At 39.2% G+C, this 16958-nt stretch overlaps 1 protein-coding gene across 1 annotated transcript; it reads right to left on the bottom strand.

Moving 5' to 3' along the window:
• c4b (complement C4B (Chido/Rodgers blood group)) lies at positions 1 to 16629 on the bottom strand. The gene is made up of 41 exons (XM_080471425.1): positions 16160 to 16629; positions 14429 to 14618; positions 14173 to 14347; positions 14004 to 14074; positions 13578 to 13666; positions 13411 to 13493; positions 13250 to 13337; positions 12368 to 12485; positions 12137 to 12278; positions 11451 to 11563; positions 11209 to 11367; positions 10966 to 11133; positions 10524 to 10715; positions 10154 to 10297; positions 9950 to 10073; positions 9489 to 9560; positions 9171 to 9383; positions 8968 to 9082; positions 8744 to 8814; positions 8521 to 8660; positions 8205 to 8420; positions 7104 to 7155; positions 6928 to 7017; positions 6646 to 6852; positions 4846 to 4927; positions 4503 to 4695; positions 4317 to 4412; positions 3963 to 4125; positions 3423 to 3607; positions 3174 to 3332; positions 3028 to 3087; positions 2867 to 2957; positions 2624 to 2789; positions 2431 to 2515; positions 2090 to 2164; positions 1913 to 2015; positions 1718 to 1807; positions 979 to 1083; positions 795 to 878; positions 591 to 717; positions 1 to 493 (listed from the first exon to the last, which is right to left on the bottom strand). Exons 1-41 carry the CDS (start codon positions 16228 to 16230, stop codon positions 352 to 354), a joined length of 5109 nt encoding a protein of 1702 aa, XP_080327551.1. The 5' UTR covers positions 16231 to 16629; the 3' UTR covers positions 1 to 351.
• Positions 16630 to 16958: the final 329 nt, after the last annotated feature.

Raw genomic sequence — 16958 nt, 5'->3', positions numbered from 1 at the left:
TGGCAAGTAAAAGAGTGTTTATTTCCCCGGTTAAAAAAAAGAGGACGTTAGTAGTTATAATAGTAATGAAATCATGCTGAATCAGACATTTATGCGCCGTCTGACTGAGGCTCGTTACGTCTGTGTATTTGTTATTTGATGCAGATTTTTTTTTGGGCTTTTATCACTCTCATTATATATGTACTGAACACTTCTGAACAATTCTAACACCAGGTGGTAATCCAGCCACCAGGCGGTAGTTCGATCCCTGACTGTCTGGAAACTGATTTTAGAAGCAATACAACAGGAGCATTTGTGTAACTGTGATATGATAAACTGAAGGTCAACGTTGCGTCACACAGATGTTTTGTTTCACTGCCTGCAGCCATCAGTCCTGTACTCATCTGTGAACTGATCAAATTGTTCACAAGAATATCTGCGGGTACTTTTTTGACATTCTTCCTTCGAAGGCACTTTTTCAACCCAGGTGTTTGATTCCAACAGATGCTGCATCCTACAAAAAGATTTTGGGAAAAAGAAATCAAGGGTGTAAACAAACTGACAATAATTCACAAGTTCATAAGTCATTCAGATTATTTGAAGACACTTACGCTCCATCTGAGTCCGTTGTGAGACCATCCTTGCCCATGATAAGATAAGATTGTCCCACATCTAACCGAGCTTTGCAATGAAGCCTCACAACAAACACTCGAATAGAATTGTCACTCATCAGTATGTCTAGCAGAAATTGATGGAAATGTTTAGTTTCAGTTCGTTTTACAGCATCTGATGATGATAATGTTTATCTTACTCACTTGAACGTAGGACCTCAGTCACACTGGTCCTGTACAGTACAAAGTTACTCTCCACAGAATCACTCAGGACGTTCACAATGTATGCTGAAAGACAAGTTTAAAATAACGTATTTCATTTGCATGACTGGTAATTATCATTATTATGAATGACCATATTTGTGCAACTCAAAATATAGGTACTGACCGTAATCCACTGTAGGTGAGAAACAGGCATGACTAAAACGGACATACTTGTTGAGATCTCGGTTTCTGTGTAACTTAAAGGTTTCTTGAAGTTTATGACATGGTCCTGAAGAAAATACGAACAGATTAAATAAATACTTACTGAAAGGTAAAACTACAAATGAAGTGTTGGTCAGTGTGACCCCGTATTCTGTCAGTAATGTTTCGTTTGGTTCTGATCGTGTCGGACCACTAAGAGACTGGCGCTATGTGTAAAAAGACAAAGTTTAATCTTTTACACACTCTGTTTTCCAGTTAATTCTGTCATATAATGCTGATGCAATATTCAGGGATCTAGTGTTGTAGTACTCAAAAGCAATCTTGGTCATTATTCAGTCTCGGCTCCTTAAAGTCTTGGTCTTGTCTTGGTCTTGGGATTGTCTTGTCTTTGTCTTGACCTCTTAAAGTCTTTGGATGCTCTGGTCTTAGGAAACACTACCTTACCAACAGCACTATAGCTTGGGGGTAACAGAGAGTTGTTGTTATTATTATTATTATATGGTTCTGATTGTCATTCAGGTGACTGACAGCAGAACATTAATATAAACACCAATTTGACAATTTGAGTCACCAAACAGTGAAGTTGACCACCAAAAACATGATCAGACTCAACGTATGCACTTTCATTTTGGCTTTAAGCTTCATGGCCGTTAAAGTTCTAGCGGTTCGAGGAAGATCTCGTCTAAAGAGGGATGGCCTACTTTCTGCACAGTGGCACACGTCCTCTGAACACAATTTGGAGACCATCTTGCTTCTCAGTGGAGCCGAGTACAACACAGTGCACCTTTTACCTGCAAGCAAAGAGCAAATGACCCTTGAATTTCTGTCGGTTTAAGCAAACATGTTCCGACAAAATCAATCCCAACAACAAATGTTAAAACAAAACACAAGCTTACTTGGTTCATAATAATCATAAAACACAGCCGGAGCAGGCTGAAGGAGCCCGACAGGCACTCTTTGCTCAGCGTCAAACTCAATGCATTGCTTCTGTTCAAAGAGCTACAAAGGAAGAAAATAGATCAATAATGGACATGTAGGCTCCAGTTTTATGGATTTGTGGATTTGAGGTTTACCTCATTAAAATAAAGGATCACTCTTCCATCAGAGACTTCATAATGGGTAATGTATTGTTCAGGTGGCTGTTTGAGCTGTTGGGAAAGTAAAACGTTCATCAAACAGAATCATGTTAATATATTTACATTAAAGCTGAGATATTGATGACTTAGTAACAAGTTGTCTCTAGTTATGCTTTTTATGTCCATAAATTCGCACCTTTAACCAATCAGATATTGTCTGTAATCTTCTTCAATGACTCACCTTCAACGTATTCACAATCACTCAAACAGCTTCTTCTACAACCACAGATGTTTCAAATATCAAGGATAGTAGAGAAGAGAGAGTGAAAACTACCAACCATGTCCAGGTCATTGATATCAGCCTCAAACCCGCTCAGCAGAGTGATATCAGCTATCGCCATACCCGTGAGCCTGCTACTCAGACTGTGACCACAAACAGGAAAAACAAAGAAAAGAACGCAGACGTTATACATGATCCATCAGTTTTTTTCTGCACGTCTCATAAAAACAAATGGACCTCATTCAACTAACCTGACACAGACTTTGTAGGTAACCTTTTCCTTATTCAGCCCGATATCAACAGCTCTCCGGGTCCGTGTACGAGCGTCGAACCACTCGATTGCTGATTGTGGCACTTGATCCTGTTTCAGCTCATCAGTACCATAGTCGTGGTAGTCATAATTGTCCATGATCTGAGCTAGAAAGACAGAGATTACTGTAACTCTGAAGGTTTTTATCACTTGTTATGATTTGTTGGCGGTGACGGAAGCTCACCAGTGTACTTTACTTTTCCCTCGACGGTCACATTGATAGACAGCTGAGCACAGTCATCCTGGGCTTCCAGGATATGGAACTTTTTCAGAACCTGCCAGGAGGATTCTTTCAATTATTTCTGCATTCATAATATACAGATTTCACACATGAATTAGACTCACTTTCAACTTGGCCTCTCCTTTTCCTGTCAGCTGCACATTAATGGAATGTCCCGTGAATTTCTGAGACGAGACGCAGGAAAAATGAACAAGAATGGAATGATGACAAGTGTGTACTGCAGAATGCTGCCAGGAAAGCTGTGTAATACCTTCAGGTCTGTTTCCACTTTCTCTTTCCTATTTTCCATTTCGAGAGTTATGATGTTATTCTTTGATGGCGTTGTGAACTCTGCTTTTACATGACCTTCAAGACTGATTGACCTCTTTACCTCATACTCTGCAATTGCTTCAAGGGCCATCATGGTATCCTGAGTGATAAGAAACTATTAACAGCCTGTTCACACCAAACAATAAGACAAAGACAGGGACTTTGTCCACTTCAAGCAATGTCCAGTCACCTGTGTTGACTTGAAGCCTCCAGCGTAGTTTTCTTGCGTGGTCAGCCAGCAGGCTGTTTCGTCAGCCCACTTCATGTGTCCCAGCTCCACCGCAGTCAGAAGGACATAAGCTGTCGTCTCCACAGCGATGGCATCCGCTGACCCCCTACTGCTATCAGCTGTCCAATAATAACAGTCGTTCTCCGCTGATAATGCGAAAATGTGAAATGTTACGACCAAAATGTGGGCGGCAACATGATGAAATTAATTGAAAGAGACACATTGAAATACTTAAAAACTGAAAGTTTTTATAATGAAAGATTCTTTTTTATATATTTTTATTAAGCAATGAGAATAAAGATGATTCTCACTCTGATACATGTTGGACTCCTGAATATCTTTATTTACTGCACAGTGCAAAAGTTTGATTGACAGCCGGTTGACGAACACTCATTTCATCTTACCTTTCATTGATTTTCCATCTTTACATATATCCAGAGTGTCTCAATGAAATTATAAACATAACAGAAGAAGATTCAACTCTGTAACAACCATACTTGCCTTTTGTGGCCATTCCCTGGAGTTTTGTCCAAATAGCCGAAAGATCTGATTCCTTCGGCAGGCAGATGGAGAGGCAATATGCTGCGCTAGCAACAGCATAGGGATGCTGAAGGTTGTCTACGTGGGACATGAGATATGATGTTGCTCTTGAAATGCTTGCTTCCTGGAGAACAGCCGTAAAAGTTGGTCAAAAACATTCTGGTCACCAGTGATGCAAACATGTGCAATATTTACTAATATAAAGGATCTTATCCTGGCATGTTAGCATGCTTGTTAATCAGTGTTAGACAGCTGATTGTTGTGGAAATGCAGCTAAAGAATTACGTGGGACAATATAAGTTTGTGTTATCTCACCGCATCACTCCGCATTTCTGAGTCCAGAAATTGAAGGGAGTGCTTCAGTGCAATAGTTATAAAAGCAGTCATGGATGCATCTTGGTCTTTGCCTTTCTGCATCAAACACACAAAAATCGCAGCGGAGAAGTTTATTATCATCATGTCTAAAGTGTATTTCATGTTTTAACTCTTAAAAAAGGTTACCAGGACTTCTCTGTGTAAAACAGGGTTTGGGTCACTGAACGATCCATCAGGCTTCTGCACTGAAAGTAAATATCGAACCGGTTTCCTGATCCCTTCTAGTGGGACGACTCGACCTTTCCGGCCCTGCTGTCCAACAGCCACAGTCTGACGCTGCGCCACCAGCGATAACACCTTGACGACATAAGCAGTTATCCTGATGACAAGAAGATACAACAAGAAAGAGAAGTCAAAGGGAAGGTTGAGGAGGAATCTTGCAGATTCCTCGAAAGATGCAAGATGATTTACAATATATTTATAAAAGCTAACTATTAAGAATATCTACGGTAACAAAACAAATACTTGCCAACTGCTGTAGGGCACTCCTTTGAATACATTATAAGCACCATTGCTTTGTTGGTGTTTGTGATCAATGATGTGCAGAAAACCTGTGGGAAAAAAAACTACTTTAACTTGAAAAACAAAAGTTGAAAAAAATCCTACTACTCTCACCAATGATACCAAGATGGACTTTCCCAGTAATAACATCTTTGAAATTAATGAAGTAATTCAAAACGGGAGATTTTCATTGTGCTCCTATGTTATCATCAGAACGGGAAGCTATTATCATAAACCCCATTTAGCGGTTAGCCACCTACTGCTAACAGCTAACAACCACCAAAGGGACAAGAATAAACTTTAAACTCCATGATATAAATGTGGCCTGTATTTAATTTTTCATGATCCATGATTGACAGTTCCTGCAGCCAATCAACACATGCCTAACAGTCATACCAGTAAGAATCTTGCATGTACCCTTGTTCCTGGGTGTGCATGTCACAGAAGATCTCTCCTGGACCATGAACACTACAATACTGGCCAAGAAAGCACAACAGCGGAAGTTGAGATTCTTCCTGTGCAGGCTGAGATGAGCTAGAACCCTGACTCCCATTATGTCCACCTTTTACAGAGGCACCATCGAGAGCGTCCTGTCCAGCTGCATCATTGCGTGGTACGGCGCCTGCACCGCCTCCTGCCGCAGGGCACGCCAGCGCAACGTGAGAGCAGCAAAGAAGATCGTTGATGTCTCTCTCCCCTCCCTCCAGGACATCTACTCCATTTTTGGCTATCCCACCCACCCGTCACACACCTCCATCAGTCTACTGCCATCAGGGTCTGTCTCCCTACCCCCATGCCCTGGATAGGGTTTGTATCCCTACCCCGACCAACACCTACTTTTGTGAAGCACTTTGTGACCACTGTCTGTGAAAAGTGCTATATAAATAACGTTTACTTACATAATTACTTACACCGCTCAGGGTGTGAATCCCTACCCCTTCACCCTACCCGTGCCCGGGCTAGGGTCTGAATCCCGATCTACCCCAATCTGTCTGTCTGCCCTATCCTTTTCTCTCCTCTATCCTCTCATCACAAACAGCAAGCAAGTGCCGCCACCTCTGAATCTGGTTTCTGCAAAGGTTTCTCCCTGCTAGAGGGAGTTTTTCCTTTCCACTGTCGCTCATGTGGATTTGTTGGGTTTCTCTCTGTTAAAAGCATCTTGAAATGACTTTGTTATATTTGGTGTTCTATAAATAAAGTTAAATTGAATTGAATTGAAATCAGGGAAGAGCATCATTCACCAGGCTGTCAGGAAGTTGAACTCTTTATAGGCTATGTCCTCCCTCCCCCCTCTGCCCTATGCACACTCAAGCCCTGGTCGCTTAATGCTGAACTGGACTGGAAATTGACTCCTTTATGTTCAGGTGAGGTTCCATCAGTATCATCAAATGATGCTGCACACTATCAAAGTCCAGTTTTTAAACCGTAAGCACAGCACCTTTCAGCAGCCATACAGAAGCTGGCAGATACATTATCAAGAGACAGACAGCAGCAGACAGCTTTCATAGAGATAAGATGAACTTTGTGGCTGTGAACACATCTCAGGCACCATTGCATCAGCAGGACAGAGAGAGGCAGTCGCTCTGCAACTGATTTAATCCCTGACTGAAGTATCGAGTAAGAAGATCACAGAAACGTCAGTAACCGGACCTTCATTACTAATTACTCAATGGTGATCAGTTACTGCCAGAAGTATTGACATTATCAATATCTAAGCATGATTCTAAAAAACACAAATAACTCTGCAGGTATCGGTTTATGTCACTACCTTTCTCCAGATTATCAAGAGCTTCATCTCTTTTACCAGCAGGCAGGTCGAACCACTGTTCGCTCATGTCAAGGTATCGGATGGCTAAAGCTGTAGGGACCAGTCCCCTCATCGTCTGTTCTACGCATCCATCAGGCAGCACGATCAAACCAACAACCTTTTCACGAGAAAGGAGGTTCTTCACTTGTGAATTGCTGAATCCGTTGCCTGTTGGGTGAACACATGGACGCTGGTGAGAAAGACGTGGTGTTGAATTATGTGCGAGTCCAGTGCGTCCATTACCTTCCAGTGAGATGAAGATGTTGGAGTCGGCGTCAGGCACCGTGTTGCTCGGTAGAGTTCCATCAAGAGTGATATTCTTTGCGCTCTTTCCTGTTTCCACAAGGAGAAGGGTTGAAACTTAAAACCAATGACAAACCTTCAAGTGTGTGTCACTGAGAACTACTAAAACAACTCACCATCCAGTTTAATGACCTGGGTTTGCTCCTCTCTCTTTTCTAATCCTTCAGTCTACACAAGAGTAGAAAAGAACACAACAACTGTATGTCACTTGCTTGGTTATATTTAACGAACACAGGGGTGTCAAACTCACTTCAGCCCGGGCAACATATAAATATACGGCTCCGTTCTCTCAGGAGGTAACGTACAACAACCTGATGGCAAACAGCTTCAAATTACAGCATTTTTTCATCATGTTTTCCTTTCTGTAAATTTTACAAATATGTTAATATATTGTCACAAAACCTGAACAAGTAAAAACTTTCTAATGAAATACATGTGCAACATTGAGCCGTTTTTAATACTGTCACCAAACCAGATCCTCAATATGTGGTGTTTTGCATGTGTGGTGATAATGATTCTCCACAAAACATAATTTAACAACATGGGAAAAATGCCCTTCTAAAAACAAAAATAAAAATTGCCTTGGTAAGATTTCTTGAAATAAGACATGATTTTCAATATTAAGATCTTAAAATCTGCACAGAAAAAATATTTCAATCTATATTTTACCAGTATTTTCCTGTTTGATGCCTTAGAAGAAGCCACAAATGCTAAATTCGAGATTATCTATCCTATACAAATTACCTCTCAGTTTGAAGTTTATGAAATCTAAAATAAACCTGGTTAAAATACAACTCAAAACAAGATGATTTCAAGATTGTTTGACTTAACAAGATATTTCAGATGCATTGTCTTAAAACAAGTCCCTCAATCTTGCTGATATATTACTTGTTCGGTGAATCTAACTTAAATAACAAAACAAGACTAATGAACTTGGTAAGATTTTGAGTTTTTGCAGTGCTGCATCAGTGATCTCTCTGCTTGAGTCGGTATATTCTGCAGATCTTACTAAACAACAAAATCCCTACTACATAGCTTTATGAAACAAGTCCAGTTCATTTTTTCCAGTTTACAAAGTTACCTCATGGACAGAATTGAACCCTGCAGCAGGTTTGACACCCCTGCTCTGATGTAATCATATTATAACAATTCCTCCCAGAGAGAAATCATTATATTTGCACTATTTAATTACATTAACTAATATCATCAGCACTAACCTGCACAAACAGAGTTTTTAGAATCGCGTCTTCCTCCATCTCCCGCTCTATGTTGTACAGACGTATTTTGATGGGTATTGAACCGGTTCTCATGGGAACAGCAGAGAAGGAGACAAACTGAGAAGACTGCGGCTCCACAGTAATGTTGACGAAAGATGTTGTGGAGGCTGAACCCGGAGAGCAAAGCCCTTCGGTTTGTTCCATATTCACGGCCACCTATACACATGCAGGGAGAAAACAAGCATCAGCATTATGATTTTTTTCTCTCCTTTCTTGAAGCGGTAGTTACTGTTTATATACTGTTTGTTACATCCACCTCTAGTCGTTCATAACCGTAGTTGTACACAACCGGTGAAATGGACAGCTGCTCGTATTTCTTCACTGAATATGGGAGCCTCAGAGAAACAAATGACGGCTTAAAGGCTTTGACCTCAGTCGGTTTAACTACACAAAAACCTGAAGGAAACACAGAGAACGTCATTGAGTCTCATCGTTCGGTCATTGTTGGGTGTATGAGGTGGTCTGGGGGTTTTTATTACCAGTGGCTGCAGATAAAGTAACGACCTGAATCTCCCAAGTGGTGATGGAGTCCGGCAATCTCAAAGTATGACTGTCAGAGTTTTTAATGAAGACAATCATTACTCTATCACAAATGTCACATATGCAACTATACTGATTTGAGCATGCGACGATTTTCATGGATTTAACAAGAGATTGTGATCAAATGAAACGATGCACTCAATGTTGACTGTCCGTCTCTAACCTTTTTCTGCCGTCCACCTCGAAGTCTTTGAATTCAAAGCTCGGTGGGAATTTTTGACGGATATACTGGTTTGTTGTATCCAGAAAAAACTGCTCAATGTCTTCTTCGGTTGAAGCTGAAAGATAAAAACTATTCAATCACTACAATCGGACCAAACCTGTCAGATAATTTCTGAATGTAAAAAAACCCCAGTATCATCTTACTCCTGCCAAAGCTATTCTGAGAATCCTCTAGCATCTTTTTTTGTCTCAGACGTTCTCCGTCAGTGCAGCATCTTAGAAAGGCGGCGGCACAAGCGCGAGTCCCCCCGACCAGGAGGACCCTCGCCATCCTCTCCTCACAGGTCCGATGCATCGGGATGAGAGAGAACCCTCGAAAGCAACAGTCCTGCAGCTGTGTGTCGTTAAAGTTTGATTCTGAAAGTGACATTCAGAGAAGAACAACACACACGTTGATCGCTCACTTCATCAAACGTAGCTGACTTCAAGTCGCTTCACAGCAAAGTAAGAAACTTTTCTCACTTAAGATCATCCTTTCCAATTCGAGGTCTATCGCGCGACCTTGACGGGTAGGCGCTGGATTACAGCTGAAATCTGGAAGAGTCGTGTGGCGGAGAAACATCATCAGTGAGGATTAAATGAGGAGATTTCTGTCTTTTGACGGAGTTTGGATGTTGTTCGTGGTATTTTTAACGAAATGTTTTATAAAAATGGACGAAACAATAACATAATGATGGCCAATAATATAATAACCATTAATATACCAAAATGCTAAAAAATATCCTCAATCTGCAATGAATAAATATGACAACCATCCTATCCATTATATCTATTTTTGATGATTAAAGTGTGGTAATTTAGTTTTTTCTTGTAATGTATCTGCAGTGTAGTCTCTTGTTGATTTGAAGAGCAACTTGTAAAATTCAAAAAGAAGGTTACTTTAAAAGTGACTCAATTATCAAATATATAAAAAATTTTCATACCTTTTCTGAAGTCTGACTGGCCCCGAGACACAAAAGACAGGCCAGCATCCACGAGTACTGACGCCATGTCAGAGCCTCCACCATATGAGCAGCCAAGGTCATAAGACTTCATACTGGAAAACACCTGAGAAAAACTAGGATTGTTCTATCGTTCTTAAAGTATATGCTAAACAAGTGAGAATACTTGAAGTGTGTAAGAGTGACCTGTTTAGAAGTGAGCTTATTGTCGGCATTGAGAGCGTAGAAGGCTTTATCCACAGCCAGCAGAGCCACTGTGGCTCGTTGTCCTGTCAAATCAATTTCCAGTGTCGATGAGTGTCCCGGAATGGGTGCTCTGAATTGATACACCTAAGATAACGTTGTTGTTAATTCTTCGGAATATGACAAATAACATGCAAATGATGCTGCTTGCAAAGATAAAGTACATTTTGCAGTATTGGCATTATTCTCTCTGACCTAACCCAACAGTAAAACAAATACCACACCGATGTGACAAAGGAATTCAATCTCAGAAACCGCAGAGGTAAAGTTCTGTTTGTTTACTGCCTCGCTCTTATCGGCTTTGTTTACTCACCTCGGCCCGTATCTCACATTCATCCCTGACATCGACCCACACCGAGTCGGCTATGATGTCTCCACCCAGGTTGTGAAAGTAGCCAATCAGACGGAAAGATGGAACCATTTCATGTGTTATCTGCAGGACCTGTTTTACAAATCTGCCAATTTGTAAAGAACCTTGTTTAACAATGACCCCACGGCTCAGCACCTGCAACACACACACACACACACACACACACACACACACACACACACACACACACACACACACACACACACATACACACACACACACACACACACACACACACACACACACACACACACACACACACACACACACACACACACACACACACACACACACACACACACACACACACACACACACAAGTACAAGTGTTTAATCATGCTGGAAAACACACTCCTACAACTCATCTCAGTCGTATTTTCCTCACCATGTAGTAAATGTACCCCTCCTGAGGAGAATTATCTGTGTGGTACAACACAGAAAGTGCGTCATTAACCGAGTAGCTCCTATCGGAGACAGACATGCAAAGGTAGCTGTTTCCTGGAGACGAGAGCCTTCTTATTAGTTTCCTCTCTTGAAGGTCACCAGCAGACACCTATTGGAGCCAAAGAAGGTGAAAATCATCAAAACAGACCTAAAGTGTCCCCAAAGTAAGTTTGGGGATACTTACCTCAAGTATAATCTCAGTCACATCAGCGAGAATGTTAAAGAGCCCAGACACTGCCCCCTCCTGATTAGTGGTGTATTCGTTCATTTCCCTTGACACTTGTAGCTCAATTTTTACAGGCACACCAGCTGCTGGGGAGCCGTCTGGAAGATGCAAGGAAACCTACAACAACAAGAAACCTTTCATTTAAAAGAGATATGTTATCACAGTCTTGAGCAAAGCCCATTTGTTGATTTCAGCCATACCACCACTTCCAGAGGATATCGAGGAATAAAATGAGAACGAGTTCGAGAAAGGTCCATGGTGTATTTGTGGGAGAAAACAGGAAGGTAAATGTCTGCCTCTTGCATTTCACCGCCTATTAGAAGAAAAAATGACAGGGAAAAGAAATTTGAATTCTTAATGTATGTTTTTTTTTTCCTTTTAAACAAATACGGGGGGTTACTCTTGGGAATATGTTTGTAGGATCATAAATTGCCTATTACTACTTCTGATATGTCAGAACTGTTCTTGTTTACCCAGGACAGTCACTTTATAGAAATGTTTTGGTTGAATTATAGTTTCAGTTCAGTTCAGCTTCACATATAACTCCATGAAACATGCTCTAATTCTAAAAAAATTTTTACGTTGAACTCTCAATATTCTGCAAAGTCATTATCAATCTAGACTAAGAATGACAAGGAGATGCACAACACCGATCTGTTGCACTTCATGTGATTAAATGATGCTGCTATACACTAGAAATTATACTTTATAAAATAGTGATGCTTTATATAGTTAAATCTTCAAATGGAATGATTTATCATTTCCCTTCATAATGTTATTGGATTTCCTCTAATAAGTTGACAATGATTTCAAAAATGTACATCTCATTCATCAGTTCTGAGAGGTTTACAAGAATAAAACAACTCAGTGAGGGTGAGTGCATTACTTCTAATGTTGGTGACAAACACTTTCACGTAGAGTTTTTCTTTCTTCCTCAACAGTTCAGCGAGGCTTTTCCTATTGTGCTCACGGAGCTTTGAGTCTATGTCTTCTGCCCGGCGAGAAACTGTTGCCTTTCCATTTTGGACCTGCAAGAATTTGTATGCTTTATTATCAGTGTAATAATACAAGGTGATCGGATGTTGACATTTTCGAGAAAGATGCATCCAAATCTCACCGAACCAGCCATTTCCATCCCCTTTATGATGTTATGCTTAATTTTATTATTCTCATCTTTTGTTGCCACTCCGAATTGACAGTGGTATGCTCCCATAACTTTCTCACCATACGAATACCTGCAGAAAATAGCTCTAAGTGTTGGAGTCGGAACAGACACAAGGACAGCTTGCAAACATATATTAAACATTTAGGTCAGTGGTTGGCAACATATGGCCACTTTTTGTGCTCCTCGTCGCCTCGTGGCTCCCTGAAACATTCAAGTGAATTGAATTTATAAACAAAGACAAAAACTCATATATTCCATGCAAGGAGGTAAAACAGAAAAAAACATTTACATTTATTTGTTTTTTGCACAGAGGAACCATCTTGAATGTCTAAAAATTGTGGCTTAAAGAGTCAAAACAGCTGAAGCTGTTTAAAAAAAGTTGAAACCATTTGAATGTCGCTGCTGAAACCTCTGAAATAGCTAAAACAGCTTAAAGCCATTGACAATACAAAAAAAAACAAAAAAACAAGGAAAACTGTGGAGTTGAAACTACAATATAATGTCTGTACTTCATGAATGCAATCTAAAATGCAGTTTTTGTACTTTGTGAATTTGCTGACATTAAAGGTCAAGCATGTTTTGGTTCTTTCATATGATGGAAATTATATATATATTTTTTCAGATCATAGTTACAGCTACCTGATTCAAAACAAGTAGCGCAAAGATAACTGGGATTTTCCAATGAATTGAAATTATTCAGAGCTCAGCGATGACTCGAATATATTTTCATAGAGAAAACGTAATGACTTATTTGTTGTTATGTGAACACACTTAACTGGGAAATGATGGAAACTTACCCAGTTTCTTGTAAATGTGTATTGAGACAACACTTACATTGCTGAGATGGTGAAAACAAGCTCCTCGTCTCCCAACAAAATGTATTTCTGCTCCATTTCGATGTTCACATCAAAACTGGGTAGAACTAGAGTGTACCAGTAAAGATGTTTTTAGAGGGAGAAAATATGATCAGGTTCAGAGGATTGTTTATAGCTTACCAAATTTTTGCACACTGAACTCTCGGAAAGCAGCACTTGCTTCATCGTCTTCATAATGTGCCGTTATATTCCATGTTCCAGTTCTTCAAGAAAAAGAAAAGCAAACCTATCAAAGTCAAATTAAATGCTTCGTTTGTCAAGATGATCACAAATATGTTGGAACATACTCCAAGACGCTGGGTATGGGGAACGTTCCCCTGTAAATTCCTCTATGTGCAGACCTCAAGATCTTCAATACTCTGTTTCCATCAGCATTCTGTCAGTTAAAGCACAAGTTGCTTTATTGAGAGATGAAACAAGTGTGTTGACTCATCAATCCTCATTTTTATAAATTAAAAAGAAAATCCTGAAAAGTTGAATGTCACAATCTTCAACACAGATCACCAAATTGAAAAAACAAAAGAACTAAACAAAAGAAAAACCCAACAAGGTCAACTATAAAAAGAAAATAATTTTTATTTAAATTTTTTTTTAAATCATGATGGTCAAAGAAGTAATTCTGAAAACAAAACATAATTAACATGGCTCTTGATTCCTCTCTATTAGCTATTGATGAGTTTATCTTATTTCACACCAGTGAAGACAATACTCACAAATACTGACAGATAGAACATTTCCTCGTGAGGCCTCATTGTGTGGTCAAGAGTGAATATCCTGTAACTCACTAACAGAACACAAATCACATCAAAACAGTTTTTAAAATGGATTATAATGAAAACGTATTCAAAGTGTGTTGTCTTGTCTTATGTGTGTTGACTTCACCGTCCTGTGTGGGGCTGTAAACTGGCTGATTGGTCTGAATGAAGATGTATCCCCTGTGTTTTGATACCAGGACCTTTGTTATTTTCCGGCCAGTGAAAGACGGACAGTCTGCCACGAGCAAAAGGTAGTGGGTCTGTCTCTTTTTATTCGAATTCAACCAAGCCTCCCAGTTTATCTGTAAAGATGGAAAAAAAAAATTAAAAGACATGTTACATCTGGGTGTCTTGTTTTGTTCGAAGTTGGAAAGTTTCCACACCATCAGTTCAACAGTTTTGATGTCTTTTTCAGTCTGGCATGTAACAGTTTTGACCGCAGATACAACAACACCAGAAATCTCATCCTCCAGGTAAAGAGAGACGGTATTTCCCAGGTGAAGTTTTCCCATCTGTACGGCCACCTTCTCGCTCACGCCCCGGTGAACCACAGCCGGCGCTGAGATGAAGAATCTGCACACAAAGCAGAGATATGTCTCTAAATGCATCCTTCCCATTATTACTGACACTCACCGGCAGTTAGGATTGTGATTTAACAGTTGTCAGCAGTCCATCGGCAGATTTCACACACATTCACACCGAGGGGCAATTTAGAGTCACTTATAGTCTCAAATGAATAATCATAGGAAAAGGAAAGGCAACTTTATTTGTACAGTTTATTTACATTCAAATACAAGACATTCAAATGCTTTACATTAGCAGTAGTTTTTTTCAAATGTGAAAAAAAATAAAATGCAAACGCGATACAAGAATTAAAGATGCATTGCTTTATAAAATGAGCTTGACTTGGAGCCACCCTGCAGGTTTCGAAGGAGTCTGTTCCAGATGTTTCTGCATGTTTGGTTCTGACTCCGGGAACAGAAAAGCACTTTTGATCCAGATGAGCTGAGAGTTTCCTTTCCTTTTGTTTTTGTTTTTTTATTGAGACACATTGACATAAAATGATAAAGTTTTTTTTTTCAGGAAGCCTGAAGAGCTTTTATAAAGCTCACCATCACCTCAGCAGGTCATTTAAACAGTTTCAATCTTAAAAACAGTATAACATTGAGTAGAACTGGGAGGAAAAGAAACAAACTTGCATTCGATAAACAGATACTGGCTTCTTATAGGTAAAAACATTCTTAAGCTATATATAGCTAAAGGTTTATTCAGAAAATGACCACAGATATGAGCTTCAATAATCCCACGAATGAAACTTTATGGAAATACTGATGATTGGAAGTGTGGCAACGTAAATGAAAATCTTTGGCTCGTTGTGTTGAAAATGAATTCTGAGGAAAAATAAATAAATAAATAAATAAATAAATAAATAAATAAATAAATAAATAAATAAATAAATAAATAAATAAATAAATAAATAAATATCTGTAGGTTATTGAGACAAATACTATAAATAAATTAAATAAATAAAAATGTAGAATAAAAGCCAAATGCACATATGAGTAAAGTATTTATAGAAGAAATTGGCAAAAGTTTAAACTTATAATCAAAGTTGCAGGTGGCAAATTGCCAGTGGAATTTTATATCATTATTTAAAAAAAAAAAAAAAACTTTTTGGATTTAAAGTACTCATTGAGATATGAAGGATATGTAACATCCTAAACAACATCACTATAGTACATGTATGTATGTGAAACTCTAATACAGAGTAAAATGATTACATTGACAAAGACAAATGTATTGATATAGCACCTTTCACACACAAGGCAGGTCACAGTGCTTTGCAGGGAAATATCGGAAATACATTATCACAAACAATGATCACAGACATATCCTTCCATTCAACCATTCACAGCTTTGTTGACGCAGTAATGAATTATCTGAGCTACAGGAGGCCAGTGCAAAGATTTGATCAACGTTAAAAGGTATTTTTGCGATGACTTTACTTCCATTTGGACTGCAAGCATCTTGTATCAATCACAAAAAAAACCCAACAACTGTGAAATCACGAATCAGATTCTTCTCATCATTAAGACGCATTCAGGTGTTCTTACGTGTCCCTGTTTTGTGCTGATGCCTCCACAGCCACGATCAGGAGCAGCAGCCACATGGTGTATCCCTCCATTGTGCAGGATCTGTTTCTACTCCTGCACTGACTCAGGCTTTTCTTTGACTGTGAGTTTTGTAAGTCTCATGGATTTCTCAGTATGTGGCTCTTTCACTGCCCTCCCCTTTGAAAATGATCCAACATAGAAACGCATTTCTCAACAGTCTGTTGTCTCATGTTGCTGATAAAATGATAATAAAAGACATATGCCAGGTATACTGCACCATGCATGCATATAACAGCAGATAAGTTGCATATAATACGTTTTTGTTAATTTTCAAAACTATATAAAGTAAAAAAAAAAAGAGTAAGGATCAAATCATTACAGATTTGTGTAAAAACAAAGAAAAATGTGGTTATAATGGAGCAGCCAACACATGTTTGTCCATCTTTTATCCTTGCTTGGTTTGCAGCACTGAAAAGTGTGTTTTTCTGTTTCACAATATGTTACCATCCCTCACTAACTCTCATTGGTCACTGCCAGTGGGTCAGTTTTCCCCTAAAACACGTGACTTATAAGAAATCAGGTTTTGTTTTCTGGATTTGTGAGAGAGGGTGAGGAAATAGTGAAGGGGAGGATTTTAAAGTAACACAAGAAAAAAAGAAGAAGAAAATGATAGAATGGCTGACTTTCTCATGACCTTATCAACTATTTAGTGCATCGTGTCATGTTTTCCATACAGACTGAAGAGAACAGACAAACACACAGACAAAATGTTTAAACTTTATTTCCCTTCAACAAAAAG

Source organism: Lipophrys pholis (assembly GCF_963383615.2).
Source record: "Lipophrys pholis genome assembly, chromosome: 9".
NCBI classification, from domain to species: Eukaryota; Metazoa; Chordata; class Actinopteri; order Blenniiformes; family Blenniidae; genus Lipophrys; species Lipophrys pholis.
This window is presented reverse-complemented; position numbering and strand designations above follow the sequence as displayed.

Excerpts from the sequence above, each read along its gene's own strand:
- c4b (XM_080471425.1), bottom strand. The coding sequence starts at position 16,230 with ATGGAGGGATACACCATGTGGCTGCTGCTCCTGATCGTGGCTGTGGAG. Across the intron at positions 12,486-13,249 it reads GTTTTCACCATCTCAGCAAT|GTATTCGTATGGTGAGAAAG; the intron begins GTAAGTGTTGTC and ends TATTTTCTGCAG. Across the intron at positions 9,561-9,949 it reads CCAGTCAGACTTCAGAAAAG|ATTTCAGCTGTAATCCAGCG; the intron begins GTATGAAAATTT and ends CGACTCTTCCAG.